Source organism: Colias philodice, chromosome 15, assembly GCF_061535455.1.
Source record: "Colias philodice isolate Cphi_HAF_F1 chromosome 15, ilColPhil1 Martin Lab GWU primary, whole genome shotgun sequence".
NCBI lineage: Eukaryota > Metazoa > Arthropoda > Insecta > Lepidoptera > Pieridae > Colias > Colias philodice.
In genome coordinates, this window is record NC_143100.1 from 3,020,065 (window position 1) to 3,038,874 (window position 18,810).

Sequence of the window (18,810 nt, forward strand, 5' to 3'; positions counted from 1 at the left end):
TTTTCAATGCAAAATAAATAAATATATTTCAATTTTCACTTATAAGTGTACACAATCTGTAATCCTACATCGATATTCTTGCCATTATCGACGAGTTCGATCCGTTTATCTTCCACTAATACCCGCAGTACTGCATCGTTGTCTATTGGCACGCATTTTGTCTCTGTGTCGCCGGGAATTGGGATCTTACGCGGGCCCAGTATGGGGTCGATATAACGCCATAACTTTAGGGAGTTGAGATCTGAAATTGGAATAATTTAACAAAATATAAAAATCATGTGATGAAATGATATTTCATTTATTGAGATTTTCTGTGCTTCGCACGTGTCTTAAGTTTTCAGGCAAGCGTTTTTTAAGTTATATTTGATAGTAATAGGTAAAGAACCGTATTTCAGTTTGTTAAACTCTAAAATGACTATTAAAATTTTACTTTTAGTACCTACAATTAAAAAGTACTTATTATATAATGAAATGGAAAGAAAGTGAAAATGAAAATTAAAGGAAAATGAAATGAAATGAAAAGAACTGTTATTTTGTTCACAAAATCTTTTCTTATTCCATTTGCGTTGTGAATGGGCAAATCGGCGAACGCACCGGTCTAACTGCAGCGTGGCACAGCGCTGGAGAACGATCTGTATACTTATTCAATTGTTTTCTTATTAACCACTCACCCTTAACAGCTTTCACCTCCTTGGCCAGCTTCGCCTTAACCTTCTCAACATTATCCCCCTGCATTATATCCACGTGTGCAGTAAATAGTCCCGATTTTGCCACTGGACTAATTGCAACGAGGCGTATTGCGGGTATTCTTGAGAACGACACGTGCGCGGCTCCGGGAGCACACTCTTCGCGGGTCTTCTCTGGCACGTCTGTACTGTCTGTGTGTTTCACTTCTATTGATTCGAGCTGTAAATTTATTATAAGCTGGTTAATTTGTGCACCGTGTTGAAGTTATAAACACTAGCTTACCGCCCGCGGCTTCGCTCGCTTTGTCTAAAACCTAATAAATTATATACTAAAACCTTCCTCTTGAATCACTCTATCTATTAAAAAAACCGCATTAAAATCCGTTGCATAGTTTTAAAGATTTAAGCATACAAAGGGACATAGGGAAATAGGGACAGAGAAAGCGACTTTGTTTTATACTATGTAGTGATAAGCATATACGAGGGAAGGAAGTCTGGTTTTGATACGAATAGGGTTGTGTAATTTCTTATTTAAAGACTAACAAGTGAAAAACTAATTTTATTTTTCTTTGGAATCTCTGTTAAAGAATAAATTTCGTCAATTTTGATTTTTTCTGTTCAAAAATCATGAAACAACAAAATGTAAGAAATTTAAAATTTTACAATTTACAAACAAATGTAATAAAAATAAAAATTACTAACATTTAAAACTTTCTTCATTTCCTGAAAATACTCGTAAGTATTGTATTCGTACTTACACTAATCGCGTATTGGATCATTATTAAACTACATATTACACATCTCTTAATTATTACCACGATAAACAAAACAAGTGCAAGCGACTCACGTCCAAAGTGCTCATGAGATAGTGCTTATTATCCTCTAACAGCGCGGCCTCATCAAACGGCAGCGCCATTGAGAACGCACCGAGACAACTAACATCTCTAAACAAAAAAAATGCAAGCGACTTACGTCCAAAGTGCTCATGAGATAGTGCTTATTATCCTCTAACAGCGCGGCTTCATCAAAGGGCAGTGCTAGTGAGAACGCATCTGTGCCGATTCTTTCGTACGCGTCTCGAACGGTTTGCGCGAACGGCATAGCTCGCTTCATGTAGCGTTGGAGAGAGGGTAGTTGGGACAACTTGCTGGATATCACCTTGTTGTCCGGGAGTCCTGATGGCTGGGATAATAAACAAAATATTAATATGATTAAATTATAAATGTACCATAACGCGCTTTATGTAGTTTTGGAGAGAAAGTCGTTGGGTTAGTTTGCTGGACCTTGTTGTTAGGGGACAGATAGCTGGGAATAAAAAAAAATATCCAGCCATTTAAGAGCGCATATTCTATTCAACGCAAGTCAAAAACTCCGCGATCTATTACGATAGATCGCGGCTTGCGCTATCCTTTTACTATGAACAGCATAGGTCCACAGGAGAGCGCCGAGCTACATGTCCTCTATCTGGAAAGGCTCGCTGCCGACTGATTTTAATCGGGTCGCGCGCAGTGTTTTATAGTACTTTAAAAAAAATTGTAGAAAGATAATAGAGGTACCTTAGTTGATTTTTTAAATTTTATCTTATAAGTAAGACATTCTTTTATTGCAATATGTATAAATTATATTCAATAAAGTCAAATATCTTGGTGAAAATAATCATTTTGTCGACTATAATTTATAAAAAAATTCACATTGTTCGGATTTTAATTTCGTAAGTTAGGAGTCTAAAATAAAAAAATCTTTTAACTAACTATTTTAATAAGGATTTTTGCAGTTAGTTAAAAATAATTGTGAGTTAGATCTGTCAGCAATTTCAGATATTTTTAGCTTCGAAATTGACACTAAAAGTGAAATCAAGTAATCATCGGCTCAGTTATCTTGATGGTATTCAGAAATACTGTATTAATTGAAAAAAACTCTTAACTAACTACATAGACAATAAAATTTCCTAAAATTATTAGTAATTCATATGTTTGTAAGATACGTGGTTGATGGACAATCTGGTTTGAAAAATCACATATTTGAGCCAAACAGCGCACGGACCGCGTACACGGCCTTAAGTAAAAAACAAGAATCTTTTTTCAGATAATAGATTTTAAGTAAACATTACGCATGTAGGAAAAAATGCATTGATGTTCTTAAAAACCCGAAGGAAAATTCAACGGTACATACCAATATGTTTATGTTAAATTAATTTGGTAAAAAAAAATTAAATTATACATTATTATCACTTAGTTATACTTCTTCAATCTTACCCCATTCAACTCTTTCATCGTAGTAATAATAGTATGTTGCCACTTGGGATACTCTTTGGCTACCCAAATAACTGCTTTATTCGGTTTCGGTTCAGGTTTGGGCGCTTCTCCCTTCTTGGCTTTCTTCACAGCGCAGTGGTTCTTGAGGTAGATGCGGAAAGAGTGAGCCGCTTCCATGAGGTAGTTACTGGCTTTTACCGCCACTTCGTCGATTTCACCTGCTACTGGCCAACGCTCGTGGAGTATACTTGTTTTCTGTAAAAAAAATATTGTTGAAATTTTTATTTAAACTTGTAGTGGAAAAGGAAAATGCTTAACAGAGAATTACAAATAAATTTACTAAAAAAATTTAACTGCCTCTATTAAAAGTAAAACAAAATAAAGCCATCTCGAAGTCTATATTAAATGTTTACTGGTTTTGAAATCTACTTCGAATTTACACTTTTTTGTATATAGGCGGCTTAAATTTGTTCACTTGCAAACTACACTACCCGTTAACGATGCGTGTTGCATGACTCTCCTCGCGCCGCAGTCCGGCAACAATAAGTCTAGCATAGTCTGCATACTTAATAGCTTGTCTACCATTTATTTTTAACGCTCACCTTTTATTCCTATAGCAATCTCGCCTTCTCTTGTCTATAGCCTGACGTGACTAATCGCATATAATATATGCAATATCGTATAGAAATTTTCTATGGACTATGCAGATACATTTTTTTAGGAAATAATATAATAAAGGAATGTTTCCTTTCAGCAAAATTTGCTATTTCCAATTTTTGAAGTGAAAACTTCTTTAGCGGCGTTGAGCACTTGTAATGGGTATAAAATCTTAAACTCGCGTCAGGACACGTGACCTGATCGAAAAAGCGTAAGACGGATGGAGAGTAGACAGCTATCCCCTCTCTACTACGCGCGTTTTCACTTCTGCTGGCACTCCCGGAGTGCAACCCGTCTTTTTTTAAGTACTTTCGCTGGAGGGTCCCAGTATACTCACATTGGCAAGCAGCTGCCACACGTGCTCAGCGACGTGCGGGCACACGGGCGACACGAGCGCGGCCTGCACCGCCACGTAGCGCCGCACCAGCGCCGCGTGCATGCCGCGCTCCCAGCATAACTCCCTAATCAAATAAATAAATCACTACATAGTATAAAACAAAGTCGCTTTCTCTGTCCCTATATCCCTTTGTATGCTTAAATCTTTAAAACTACGCAACGGATTTTGATGCGGTTTTTTTTAACAGATAGCTTGAATCACTACATAGTATAAAACAAAGTCGCTTTCTCTGTCCCTATGTCCCTTTGTATGCTTAAATCTTTAAAACTACGCAACGGATTTTGATGCGGTTTTTTTTAATAGATAGAGTGATTCAAGAGGAAGGTTTTAGTATATTAGGTTTTAGACAAAGCGGGCGAAGCCGCGGGCGGTAAGCTAGTGTGTTATAAAATATATTAGACTTTTATTATACATGTAGTATATCACACAAAAAATACCTGAAAAAATAAAGAGAAAATTTTTTACGAATAGAAATAATTCGATCACGAGGCCACACTGGGGCAACGACTAGCCTCTCGGCCACTGAATACTCATGAATCCACCTTAATTTGATAACGATAAATATGTCGCATTTGTATGACATTTATAAAAATTAATTTTATCGTTTTTAGACAAAATTTATTGAAAACTATCGCCCTTTTATCATTGCAGTTGAATAATTGTATCATATTGCAAAAAAAAAAATAATTATATTATAATCACGTGACTACTCACTTATCTCATTAGTCATGACATTACGCATGTTGTGTTTGTAAGTGATGAAGAAATAAAGAAAGATGCATGGAAAATAAGAAAATTTTAAATATTTCGCGTTGTTGATATGTTATGAACCTTTCGTGGTCTATCAGTAGATTGATGAAAGAAGAAAAATTAAAAACAAGTCCAATAGCATTAGTTGGTCAATTATAATTGCAATTTTTTGTAATATGTTTAACTTTATAACATATCAAAGAAAATGTAACGTACCTATACTTATCACGTGCGGCCTGTAGTTCAAAGAATCCCGTCTTCAGAGCTTCCTTGAATAACACCTTGCTGTAATTCTCGTCCGTCTGTTTAATCTTCATGTTCATTTCGCTTATAAACACTTTGTCGTGGAAGTTGTATTCACCTGAAAATATATTTAATTTTGTATTTCAGATAGGTACAAAAATGATACACAAATTTTTATTCCAATGAAAATTTCTTACCTGTTCTTAAAGTTGACTCTGTAGCCATCATTTCTTTAACCCATTCGATAAAGGTATACAGCCTTAGGATAGCCGCATCGGCCGTGCTTTCAACGAAATTGGCATCCTCTATAGAATCTCCAGCATCAGCAAGTGTCAAACGCATACCATCAGCACTGAATTTGTCCAAAGATTCCGATAACGTTAGGAAATTTCCATCGGATTTGGACATTTTTGCGGAGTTTAATAGCAGATGTCCATTAGCACGGATTCCCTTTGGCCACTTGTCCTCTTCGTTCGGCCAAATTGCGCAATGGACGAAAATGAAGTACGATAAGTGGTTTTGGATCAAGTCCTTCCCTGATGTTCTCATGTCGACTGGATACCTTTAAAACAATAAAATGTTACAACGAATGTACACTTCAATGAAATTAAGTCAACAATTTCCTTGTACAAATATTTTACCAATAGTTAAATGATTTCTTCATAAGGTCTAAAGATGCTTTAGGAATCTTTGTATCTTTCGGGAATTGCGCATCTTTGAAAAATATGTAATCCCAAACTTCGAGTGTCATTTGTTCAGGTTTGATTTTAAGATCATTCTCTACATTGCCTCTAAAAGTGTTTCCTTGCAGGAAATGTGCAACTGTATAGTATGCGTTGTATATTGTTGAATCAGACAGAGATTCTATCACCCACTGAGTGTCCCAGGGCAATTTTGTACCTGGAAAATAGAAGGCACAAATCATTTAATACCAGTTCTTCACTCAGTATAACCTATTATGTGTGTTAGAACCAAACATTTATTTAAACAGATGCTCACCAAGGCCATAAGTTCTAGAGCACGCGTATTCATGAAGCCACTTGATAGTTCCGGATAAGTTCCTTCTAACCTCTTCATGGAAGGTGTTCATGGCAGCTAACGCCTTCTCGGCTTGTGCCTTCCAACCCTCATCGCCATAATCAAGATACCACTGATTACAAAGAGCGACAACGCACTCATCCCCAGACCTCGATATAATATTTTTCTCGGGTTCGTAATATATAACAGCCCCATTTTCCTTTACCAATTGATTCTGAATAGCCTTCTTGACCTCCTGGATTTTCTTGCCCTTATAATCGCCCACGATCAGAACACCGTCGTAAAAGCCTTTTAAGTACACCATATCTTTAGCTTGAGTTAGCTTTTCTCTATCATTCTGACTCTGAATCTTTAGTTTCTCGTATAAGTGTACAGCGGATAAGTTTCCAAATTCGGGCACTTCTAGAACAGGGATAGGCTTTATAGAAAGTACTATTTCATCTTTGATTCCATATTTTTCTCTGAATGCAGGTTTCTTCTGTAAGTCAACTAATGCTGCGTAATCATCAGGCGAGTCTGAAGGAACACTTGAAACGATTCCAGTCCCTTTATCTTCTTTAATGGTCAACATTGGTAGAGAATAGATCTTTGAGTAACTTGTAAAAGGTGCTTTTAATGCTACTCCTAAAAGATCTTGTCCTACAATTTCTTTAAGTATTACAAATTCACCGTCATTCTTTGTAAATCCTTGGTAGGACATATTTCTTGCGGCACGTTTGGTGCAAATGAAAATACCATTATTGACAGTCTCAAAAGCTATGTACTTGATATCCGGATGAATCCAGCAGTTAGTTTGACCATACATTGTTTCAGGTCGCAGAGTTGCTGTGACGAAACTTACCTGCTTCCCGGCAAAACATCTGTTAAATTAAAGCATGGTTTAATTACAGTAAAAAAATATAACTTTCTAATAATAAAATAGAGCACAAAAAAATTTGTATGTTTTACAAACCGCTAGTTTTTGTAGTAGTAAAAATTCGTTTTGATTTTATAGGCATTTAAAATTTAGAGTTCCGATAAATATTGACACCCGCTAACAGTCCCGTATTCGCATATAACGTCATTTCACAACACTTAACAGCAATTCGTCAGTGGTGATATTACCAAAATCGCACTGTATTTTTTTCATCTTTGCAATTACTTTTATAATTTTTATATAATATGTATGTTTAATGAATTTTATGAATTTGATTCGAAAAAGGCGCAATTTTTTATAAACAAAGAGTGGTTTTCCTGCCTTCGAAACGCGATGAATAGTACCTAGTTATTTCAAAATGCACTTCCTAGCTTTTTCGAAAATATTGATCAGTGCTAGTTTGTTATTGAATTAATTGTACACTGCATTTTCGAAAGCATAAAGACAAAGATGGTTAATTACTGATAGCGCGAGTCTTCTTGCAGAGCGAGTGTATTCGCATCAGATGTTGATTCTAAACCGGAAACTTATTATTGTATTAAAATAATTCATTATTTGTATTCTTTCATTTCTGACATAGAATTTGGAGACATAATATTTTAAAATTTGTTAACATTATTCAATAACACAAAAGCATTATTTTTATTATTTGACATGAACATACATAAATAGGAAAATTTCATTTTGAACTACTAAACACTTACTTCAGAACTTCCGGAAGGGGTTCCAGTACTTTCATCATAATAAGAGTATATTCCTGAGGTCCAGCCCCCTCACCAGTGCTTCTATCGTGGTCCATACAAGGCTGTTTGTCCAACGGTGAGTAAATTGTGTACCGTTTACCAAACATGATTTTATTACGATTTTTGAGATGATTAAATTGCCATCTTACAAAGGAATCGTAAAACGGATTAACATCAGTTGTTATGAACTTCCGCCGCCAGTCAACCTGTATAGGAAATAAATAATAAGGAAAATGGTTGGCAATTGAATTTATATAACAATAATATTAACACAATCTTTTGTATATTTTATTTTGGAAAATAGCCACAATCTAAATATATCTCATGAAGAATTTTAGATATCTCAGGTAAAGTAACAAATATTTGTCTTAAAATTAAGTTAATCTCTAAAAATATAAATAATAAAAACGTACATGAAGTCCCATTCTCTTCAAATCAGCAACAGCTCGTGGTGGGAAATATTCAAGCCAATGTTCTTCATTAGCAAACTCTTTAATCTCTTCCTCTGGGATACCAAGGCTCTGCATAATCTGCCATTGGTATTTAGCCGAGCCAGTCTTAGCAACTGCCTTACTTTTCTTGCCTTTACTTTTATCCTTGGGCACTAAATCCTCTTCTACTTTCACAACTTCTTCATCTTCTGGGAACTCTGGAGGGCATCCATACAGAGCCATCTCCCTTTTCAACTTGTCAGCACACGCTTTTATAGGCATACCAGTACAATGGAATCCGAAAGGGAATAATACTGCTTTGCCTTTTAGGCGATAATACCTTGCTGCAAACTAAAAAAAATATTGTTCATTAATAAAGCAGCGTTATACTTACCATATAGGTGATTTGTGTTATAGCAACTGGTGCAGCCAGAAATTTTGAATTAAACCTATTGTAAGTTTCAAAAAAACTTTTTGCTTACCTCACATTTAGATAAGGAAAAGGTATGACCAAGATGTAGTCGCCCATTCATGTAGGGATATGGGAAAGTACAAAGAAATTTTTCTTGACTTTCATCCTTCGGAACTTCAACTTCAAATATTTTCTCATTTTCCCACTGTTCTTGCACCTTTCTCTCAATTTCTTGTAAATATTCTACTTTAAAAGTACCCTTTCTGTCCAGATTTGCCTGAAATAGTAAAAGTAAAAAATTTATAGATGCAAAAATAAATATTGGACCCAGTTACGGTCCATCTAATGTAATATAATAGTGTTAGACAAGTGAGACTAGCGCAGTTTATTTTAAAATTGAAATATAAGTTTATAAAGTTAACTTTAATTCAATTAACTTAATTTTTTATAATTGTTAAATACCGCATAACCTAAACATAACATGTAGTGTTCGAAATCAAAGAAATTAAAACAGGAGTGCCCACTTACCATATTGAATTTTTTAAATTCAAACAGACATGTAATTGTGTTTTATTCTTATTTAAATCTTTAGAAAGCCATGCGATTTTACACTCAGCTGTTTGAAATTTCAAAAGACCCGTCGTAGAACTTGAAACGTCAGTCGTCACTTCGTCATCGTCTGTCGTGAGTCGTCAATTGTCAATTGTCATTTCCCTTTGTCATCACAAAATAGACTAGTGTCACATGAGTAGAAAGACCGTCTTTCTACTCATGTGCTAGTGTCACAGCCAAGAAGCTTATCTAATACACTGGAGATTTCAGTATGAACATTATACACTGGGGTAGATCCACAACAGTGGTAGATCCCTTTAAAAATAATAAAAAGTCCAAAAAAATCGCAGTCGGATGAAACCCATTAGAAAAGGAGGGGAATATGATGAAAATTAAAGGAAAAATAAATTACGGTCAATCCGAGTTCGGGAAGTGGGAGGGGGGAGCTTTTAAGAGAAAAAAATGGTTTCTCTCGATTTCCGACAAAACTACAAGTCCTACGGAAAAAAGTTCAAATAAAAAAATCTACAACTTTTGTATTGACAATTTTTTCACATAACCTCAAAATTAAGGTGAAAAATTCAAAAAACCAAGTTTTTGGTTTTTTATTTTTAACTACTTCAAAATTTATTTTTTTTTCTACGACATTTGGTAGAAACTTGCTTTATTATGTCCCAAATACACTGTAATTTATTTGATTGAAAATATTTATTTTTTCGCCTTATTTTGAATTAATACCAAAAAAACAACCTAATTTTCAATCGAAAAGTCACCCGTCAAAATATCAGCTTTTTTCAAAAACTTTGGGAGCCTTTTATTCATCAAAATCTCTACTTTTATATGGTGTAAAAAAATAAACCTTACCATAGTAAATGTTCTCAGGAAATGCTTACAAACAGTGTCATAATTAGCTTTTACTAAATCAGGCACACTTCTCGAACTCTATATCTTCTCTTGTATCGGCTTTTCGGTAATATTTGAAAAGAAAAAAAATTATCTGTTCTAAGTATAATATTTTACAGCATATTCAAAAGCAAAATGATGTCGATAAAAACATTTCAGGTAGTTTGAGAAGTGTGCCTGATTTAGTAAAAGCTCATTTTCACACTGTTTGTACGCATTTTCTGAGAACATTTACTATGGTAATGTTTATTTTTTTTTACACCATATGAAAGTAGAGATTTCAATGAATAAAAGGCTCCCCAAGTTTTTGAAAAAAGCTGATATTTTGACGGGTGACTTTTCGATTGAAAATTAGGTTGTTTTTTTGGTATTAATTCAAAATAAGGCGAAAAAATAAATATTTTCAGTCAAATAAATTACAGTGTATTTGGGACATAATAAAGCAAGTTTCCACCAAATTTCGTAGAAAAAAAATAAATTTTGAAGTAGATAAAAATAAAAAACCAAAAACTTGGTTTTTTGAATTTTTCACCTAAATTTTGAGGTTATGTGAAATAATTGTCAATACAAAAGTTGTAGATCTTTTTATTATCTACAACTTTGCCATTGAACTTTTTTCCGTAGGACTTGTAGTTTTGTCGGAAATCAAGAGAAACCATTTTTTTCTCTTAAAAGCTCCCCCCTCCCTTTTCCCGAACTCGGATTGACCGTAATTTATTTTTCCTTTAATTTTCATCATATTCCCCTCCTTTTCTAATGGGTTTCATCCGACTGCGATTTTTTTTTGTTTCAAAAATTATCTACTCTAGTCTATTATAACTAATTGTAATTGTAACAAGAAAATATGACGTTGAATGACGCCTGTATGTTTTTTTATCCCTTTCACACCTAACTTGGCAAGTTAAACTTGTTAAACTTCCAATTCGTTCAATATATACGAGTCAACGAGTGTTAGCGCTGGTTAGCGCCCGTACGGTACATGGTATATAAACATTTGCAAATCTCGTTCTACATTTGCGAATTGCGGGTATTTTTCATAGGTATATCCGTTTCATGAAAATAAAAAATAAAAACTAGAACTTGGACAGTATATTATGTTATTTTTCGATCATTGACTTTATGATAAAATATGTCAGTGACAAACCCGCAAAGTTCCCGTTTCCATGGGTTTTCCGGGATAAAATCTGTCCTATGACCTTTGGTCTCAAACTATGTCTACAGTACCAAATTTCATCCGGAAATCGGTATAGTAGTTTAGTATAGAATGAGAGACAGACTAAAGCGTCTTATTTACGGTCCATCTTGACGTACGTCCCGCCAAGGTCATACACGATGCACGACGCAAAACTCAATAATTATTATTATTATCTTGCTGGATGTGCACGACCAACTTTTCATCCAGCAAGCACCCCCACCACCGCGAACGTCGTGCAGATGGACAGTGAATAGCGCGGACGTACAGCAGATTAGTGTTGCCAACAGAAATTAATGTAAATACTTGGAAACGTGGCCTATTGATATGATTTTTTTGTGATAACTTAGTGAGCAAGCAAGAAACGGTTATTTTATATTTTTATGTACACAGGAAATCCCAATTATCATTACTTTTGGATCAACCTTGTACACATGGACAGTTTATATTCAGAAGTTATTATTTTAAAAGAACTCCAAGGCGAATTGTTGAATAACACAGATTTTATGCAAAAGTCCACTGCAGAAAAATGGCAATTTATTTAAAAAAAATATCTTGACGAATTTGTTTGTTTAAAAAAAATGATTAGCTATATACTCTCTGTTCCCGCCACTTTAGCATTTACTGAAAGAGTCTTTTCGGTCATGAATGTGAAGTGGCGGGAAGAGAGAAACCGAGCTTCATTAAAAATTAATTAAAAATGAGCTCTTGAAATATATTAATTTAGATTTGGAATGTTTGGATTCATATAATTCATTTAAAAATAATGAAAAATTCTTAGTTACTGCAAAAAGTACAAAAAAATACATTTTTAAAAATATTTATTTACTCTTTATTTACCTCCTTTAAAATCAGATATACTCTATTTCTTCAAATAAAAGTTGGCAACCCTAGCCATGCTTGATGCGCGCACGATCGTCAGTAGGATACATCCAGCACCGCGGCCTTGAGCCGACGTACGTCGGGGATTGACCGTGAATAAGACGCTTAAAGCGTCGTATTCACGGTCCATCTTGACGTACGTCCCGCCAAGGTCATACACGATGCACGACGCAAAACGACAGTGAATAGCGTTGACGTACGTCAATAATTATTATTATTATCTTGCTGGATGTGCACGACCAACTTTTCATCCAGCGAGCACCCCCACCACCGCGAACGTCGTGCAGATGGACAGTGAATAGCGCGGACGTACAGCAGATTAGTGCTGCCAACAGAAATTAATGTAAATACTTGGAAACGTGGCCTATTGATATGATTTTTTTGTGATAACTTAGTGAGCAAGCAAGAAACGGTTATTTTATATTTTTATGTACACAGGAAATCCCAATTATCATTACTTTTGGATCAACCTTGTACACATGGACAGTTTATATTCAGAAGTTATTATTTTAAAAGAACTCCAAGGCGAATTGTTGAATAACACAGATTTTATGCAAAAGTCCACTGCAGAAAAATGGAAATTTATTTAAAAAAAATATCTTGACGAATTTGTTTGTTTAAAAAAAATGATTAGCTACATACTCTCTGTTCCCGCCACTTCAGCATTTACTGAAAGAGTCTTTTCGGTCATGAATGTGAAGTGGCGGGAAGAGAGAAACCGAGCTTCATTAAAAATTAATCTCTTAAAATATATAAATTTAGATTTGGAATGTTTGGATTCATATTATTCATTTAAAAATAATGAAAAATTCTTAGGTACTGCAAAAAGTACAAAAAAATACATTTTTAAAAATATTTATTTACTCTTTATTTACCTCCTTTAAAATCAGATAAACTCTATTTCTTCAAATAAAAGTTGGCAACCCTAGCCATGCTTGATGCGCGCACGATCGTCAGTAGGATACATCCAGCACCGCGGCCTTGAGCCGACGTACGTCGGGGATGGACCGTGAATAAGACGCTTAACAGAGTTACTTTTGCATTTATGTTAAATAAAAAAAATGTAAAATATTAACCTTAGTAACCCGGATTTATAAAAAATGTCATTAAGTTTCGTAATTCCACACAGCACAGATGAATTGCGAAAATAGTCGTCACGCCTTTACAAGATCTAATATCTCAATATACCTGATTATACAGACTGCAATAGTTTGTGGTTACTACCTTATGGGTGAACCTTCTGACTGAGTCCTAACCTGTGCTATTAACCATATTATGTTATGCCATACTGTTCTATAAAATTTCGTTTCGTTTTATTAGTATTGATATTTATTCAAACAAAAACGATTTACGATAGATTAAAATTGGATAGGAATATTGTAGAAACTAAGTGTTTGTACAATCATACATTTAGTTCCTACAATATTCCTATAGCGATTAAAATATAGTAAATGTGAGAGAAATAGTATAATAATTTAATATATTTTAATGAATTCAAAGAATTGAGTCTGTTTTGACTACACGTATCATAGATGATAGATGAAAAGAAAAGAAAATAATATGTCAAAAATTGGCGCCAGCAGTTGCAAATTTTGATGTCATTGTCATATTACCGGAAACTTCGTTCAACACCTCCTTTGGAAGACGCGTTTGCCGGGTTCGCCGGTATCTCTAATTTTCATTATTTGTGTAGTAGTGTTTATTTTTACAGAATATAAGTGCAAATGGCTCCACGAACAGTAAAAGCTAAGGTAATTTATTACGAATAAAGCTATGTAATATCATACTGTTCCTATCTTGTTATTTTACCACCCTAAACTGGTTTGCTTTGTATTGTAGCATAAATAACCGCGGATTATACGTTATGCTTTAAACTTACAATCCTTTCTGATTCATTAATCTTTGTATCAATTTATGTATCTTCATCATAAATTTGTCACGTTTTGTGTACGTTGTTAGTACTTATTAAAAAAAAACCCGCGTGTTTCGTTTAATGGCACTGAATTATGTATTTGGCGCTAAATCTATATGGTTTCTTTTTATAGACGACGTACTTGATATCTACTTAGACATTAATTTGCGCGTTTTTATTTGTTTCTGTGAAATAAATTATAAATATATTTCGAATAAGTGTAGGATAATAAGTTACTGTCATAAATACAATCTATATTCTCATACTAAAGTCCGGTCGCGGAGCAGAAAGAATTTCGTACAATGACCTCTTTACCTACTGACAGTGGTCACAAATATTTTTGAATGAAGTGCAGTTTACATGAAATATTTGGAGGAGAAAATGTTTTTTACTAATTTATTAAATAAATGTCCTTTATTCATTTACAATACTTATTAGCTAGTTACATTTTAACTTTTTTAATAACAACGATATATTATATAAGAAAAAGTGTGCGTGTACACACATAAGAAGTGAAACTTCTTTACGACCTTATTTTTCAAAAAATAATTTACTATACAGTACAATATTACAGAAATACGTTAGTCTAACACGCGATTTCGACTTAGGCGGATTTTGATTGGACATAAAGAGTTTGAGGTTTATTCTTATAAATTTTGAATTCACAAAATCATAATTGAACACCTGACACCAATCAAGCAAACACAAACCTTATGCTCTCAGGTTAAAGTTTTATAATCCCTAAGGACGGTGGTCATTGCACCTGTGTGAGCAAGACACATTATTTTTTACAAAGGAGTGACAGTGACAGGTAATAACAGGTTAATGTACGAAATTCTTCCTGCTCCGCGACCGAACTTTATCATTACTCATTAACTTAATTGTATATGACATATTATACGTTTTTGGTACAATTAGGGGATATGAAATATGTTATTGTTAAAATTGTAATATTTTTTCTTCTAATATTTTCCAGAAAGCTGCTGATGTTAAAGTCACAGACAATGAAGCACCTAAGAAAGGCAGAGGTAAAGCAAAAACAGTAGTAGAACCTGAGCTACAAGAAGATGAGAAAATTGAAATTATTGAAAAAAAATCGAAACGTGGTAAGAAATTGGATAATAATGATGAAGGGAAAGCCAATGGTGTGAATGAAGAGGCACCACCTGCCAAGAAAGGAAGAGGGAAGAAAAATGCTACACCAGTTGAAGAGAAACCTATTATTATTGCTGACAACTCTGCTGAAGAGGCTGGTACTCCTGCAGAAGAAAATGAACATATTGATGAAGATGCAGACACTAATGGACATGCAGAAGAGGTCCCTCCCACAGCCACTAAGGGACGCAAGAAGGCTGTAAAAAAAGAAGTTGCAGAATCAAAACCTAAAGAGAACACTCGTGCTAAAAAAGTGACCAAAGAAGAAAGTACTGAAAGTCAACCAGCTAAGAAAGAAACAGAGGAAAAACCTAAAGGAAGGGGCAGAGGCCGCAAAGTACAACCTAAAGCAGAATCTGAAGAAAAGTCTGATAATGAAGAAGAGCCTAAACCTGAGCCAGCTGAAAAACCGGCAACTAAAGGAAGGAAAAAGGCTCCAACAAAAGCTGAAAAGGCAGCTTTGGAGGCAGAAAAGTTGGCCAAAGAAGCTGCAGACAAGGAGTCAGAAACTAATGAAGAGATTGCTGAGACTGAATCTATTGACAGTAAGACTGACGAGAAGGCTGAAGGTGATGCTAAAGTTGATAATGAACCCAAAAAAGGTAAAAAAGGTGGAAAGAAAGCCCAAGCCAAAGAAGAGCAAGTTGATGATGCTCCAGAGGAAAAGAAAAATGGGAAAGGTAGGTTTAATGTTTTCTGGCTATTTATGATTATAGGTGAAATTACTAATTTGGGATTATTATAATGGGTTTTTTTCCATAAAAGTTATTTTGAAGTAAAATTATTCATTTATATTTCATTTCACAAACAAAAACATGTTTTACATAATATTAAAAATTGTTTTAATTAAAGAAGGGTTATTCACTACACGTCATTGTAAGTCATATTGACATCTTAAATTTCGACTGCATATTATAATTTATGAAAATATGTCATTTTAAATTTTAGGAGATGCAAAAGATGATGAAGAAATGGAAGTAGAGCCAGTAGCTAAACCTACAAAAGCTAAACGTGGTCAAAAAAAGGCAGTCGATAAACCCATTGAGCCTGAAGATGTCCCCGATACTGGGGAGCCAACATCCAAGCGCAGGCGTAAAGCTGCTGACGACAAGGGTAATTAACTTTATCATACTTTGCATCTGACTTATGTTTCCTAATGATGATTAAGTGTATTCATTTATTATTTATAAATAAACAGTTTTCCAAAATTATTATTTTATTTCAATTTTTCCAAAACCTTTTATCTAGTATCTGTTTCTATTGATAAAAGCCAATATAATTTGCAACTTATTCTCTATGCGGCTAGATTGCTTATTGCAGTAATTGGATGATTTGATTTGGCTGCTTTATTTAGATAAGTAGCAAAGAGTATTATTGAATTTACACAAATCAAAAAGTGCATGAATATTGATTATGACTGGTATTAGGGATTTATATACAATCTTACTTTTTATTTTTGTAAAAGAAATCAAAATATTGAGTTACTAAATTTATATATAAGCAATTATAAAAGAATGAAGATATAACTCATAAAAATATATTGGAATAATCATAATATTAAGTTAACTATGTACATCATATTCTAAAGTGCCAAAAAATATTTTTTAAGTATGGATGGCATAATTAACACCTATAGAGCTATTATTACTAACAAATTAGTAAGTATTGCTAAAATATTATTATTTGCTTGATATTGGATATTGAAGATTAGAAAAACTTCTCCAATTCAAAGAAATCTCTCCATTTCAGTTGAGGACACTAAAAAGAAGGTCAACAAATCAGCAACTGATTATGAGTCTATAGACTTTTCAAATACTTCCAAAAACACACAGGGTAAAGAATGGAATTTCAAAATTTCCTGTTGGAATGTAGACGGTATCAGAGCATGGTTAGGGAAAGGGGGTTTAGATTATATAAAGTACGAGAAACCGGACATACTTTGCCTGCAAGAAATCAAATGCGCGCGTGATAAATTACCAGATGAAGTTACGAACATTCCTGGTTATCATGCTTATTGGTTATGCAGCGACAAAGAGGGCTATGCTGGAGTAGGAATATACACTACGAAGCTTGCAATGAATGTGCAATATGGACTACAAAATGAGGAGTTAGATGATGAAGGCCGAATAATTACGGCAGAATATGAACAATTTTATTTAATATGCACATATGTACCAAACGCTGGTCGAAAATTGGTTACATTACCTAAAAGACTGAAGTGGAATGAAGAATTTCGGAAACACGTAAAGGCGCTGGATGAAAAGAAACCTGTAATTATTTGTGGCGATATGAACGTTTCGCATAATGAAATAGGTATATAACTCTATATAATAGTCTAAACTATTTAACATGTGCATTTTTATCTTTTAATTTAGTCTAGCTACATTAATGTTACCTTTTTTTTACTCAGTACATTTTCGTGGTAATACGATTCTGAAATAAATGTAATAATTTTATAACTTTATCCAGATTTAACCAATCCAAAAACAAATAAAAAGAATGCTGGATTCACGGAAGAAGAGCGTGCCGGTATGACCCAGCTACTTGGAGGTGGATTTGTGGACACTTTCAGACACCTAAATCCAGATAAAACTGGTGCTTACACTTTTTGGAGCTATATGTTTAATAGTCGATCTAAAAATGTTGGATGGTAAGTGAAAAAAAAGATACTTAGAAATATCATCTTATTTATTTTTCTGGTCTTGCTGAATAAAGGATGTAAATCATTTACATCTTTAATAAAACTTAAAATAAAAAAAAAGAAACGCGGGCTCGTCCGGGATTTGAACCCGGGACCTCTCGCACCCTAAGCGAAAATCATACCCCTAGACCAACGAGCCGCTTGAGTAGAATGTCAAAATGACGCGTCAAGTGTGATTGAATTTTACTTTCTAAAATGTTCACATACTAGGCAGTATTATACAGTACTGGTTACTTATATGCTTAAAAAAAAGACCATTTGAAATAATAATTTAGAAAACATAATTTACCTTACCTACCAAAATATACAGAAATATCTTGCATGGAATAGGTACAAAAAAAATATTTCCAATACTGATTTTCATAAAATTATTTAATTTTCAGGCGTCTAGACTACTTCATAATGTCTGAAAGACTTCTGCACTCTCTCTGCGACAGTGTCATCAGGGATAAAGTGTATGGGAGTGACCATTGTCCTATTAGTCTCTTCCTTCATCTTAGTACTGCTGACAAACCCAAGGAATAACCGACTTGTAAAATTAATTAAAAGTGTTTTTCAAACTTAATATTTGATATAATTATGTGATTTATAACTGTTAAAGAAATAGAAACAATATAATGAAAATAGAAACAATTTAAAGAATTATCACAAAGATAGGCACAATTTGTTAGTCCATACATAACATAGTATTGTACATTAAAAAATAAAGTTGATATAATGTTAAAATGTGTGATAATTAAGTTTGTAAAACATTTATTTGAAAATTATTGTATTTTTTGTGGAAACTGGGATTTAATTATAAACATTTCAGCTTTATCTAATTAAGAATTGTATGTTTATGCAAATTGATTGATAATCTCAGTTAGTGTTTTGTTAAAACTATTTAATAAGACAGCTCGTTTTGAGAACATTATTTTTGTTAAACACATTTACTATTGAGGCAGGTAAATATAGACATTGTTCTGAAAAAGTATTTTTATTTATC

General features: G+C 33.8%; 2 protein-coding genes and 1 non-coding gene across 3 annotated transcripts; 1 reads left to right on the forward strand and 2 right to left on the reverse strand.

The window, feature by feature from the left end:
- Window positions 1-9,233, reverse strand: LeuRS (Leucyl-tRNA synthetase). Its single transcript, XM_089704528.1, has 13 exons — window positions 9,057-9,233; window positions 8,599-8,805; window positions 8,099-8,467; window positions 7,647-7,891; window positions 5,988-6,886; window positions 5,630-5,888; window positions 5,186-5,550; window positions 4,962-5,106; window positions 3,936-4,059; window positions 2,942-3,196; window positions 1,659-1,868; window positions 672-906; window positions 1-241 (listed from the first exon to the last, which is right to left on the reverse strand). Exons 1-13 carry the CDS (start codon window positions 9,057-9,059, stop codon window positions 36-38), a joined length of 3,522 nt encoding a protein of 1,173 aa, XP_089560654.1. The 5' UTR covers window positions 9,060-9,233; the 3' UTR covers window positions 1-35.
- A 4,417-nt stretch (window positions 9,234-13,650) lies between these two features.
- Window positions 13,651-18,795, forward strand: Rrp1 (Recombination repair protein 1). The gene is made up of 6 exons (XM_089704473.1): window positions 13,651-13,808; window positions 14,946-15,804; window positions 16,073-16,237; window positions 16,874-17,437; window positions 17,594-17,774; window positions 18,209-18,795. The coding sequence occupies exons 1-6, from the start codon at window positions 13,782-13,784 to the stop codon at window positions 18,348-18,350; spliced, it is 1,938 nt and encodes a 645-aa protein (XP_089560599.1). The 5' UTR covers window positions 13,651-13,781; the 3' UTR covers window positions 18,351-18,795.
- Window positions 17,893-17,964, reverse strand: TRNAP-AGG (transfer RNA proline (anticodon AGG)). The gene has a single exon. It is a non-coding gene; the product is annotated as a tRNA-Pro (tRNA).
- Window positions 18,796-18,810: the final 15 nt, after the last annotated feature.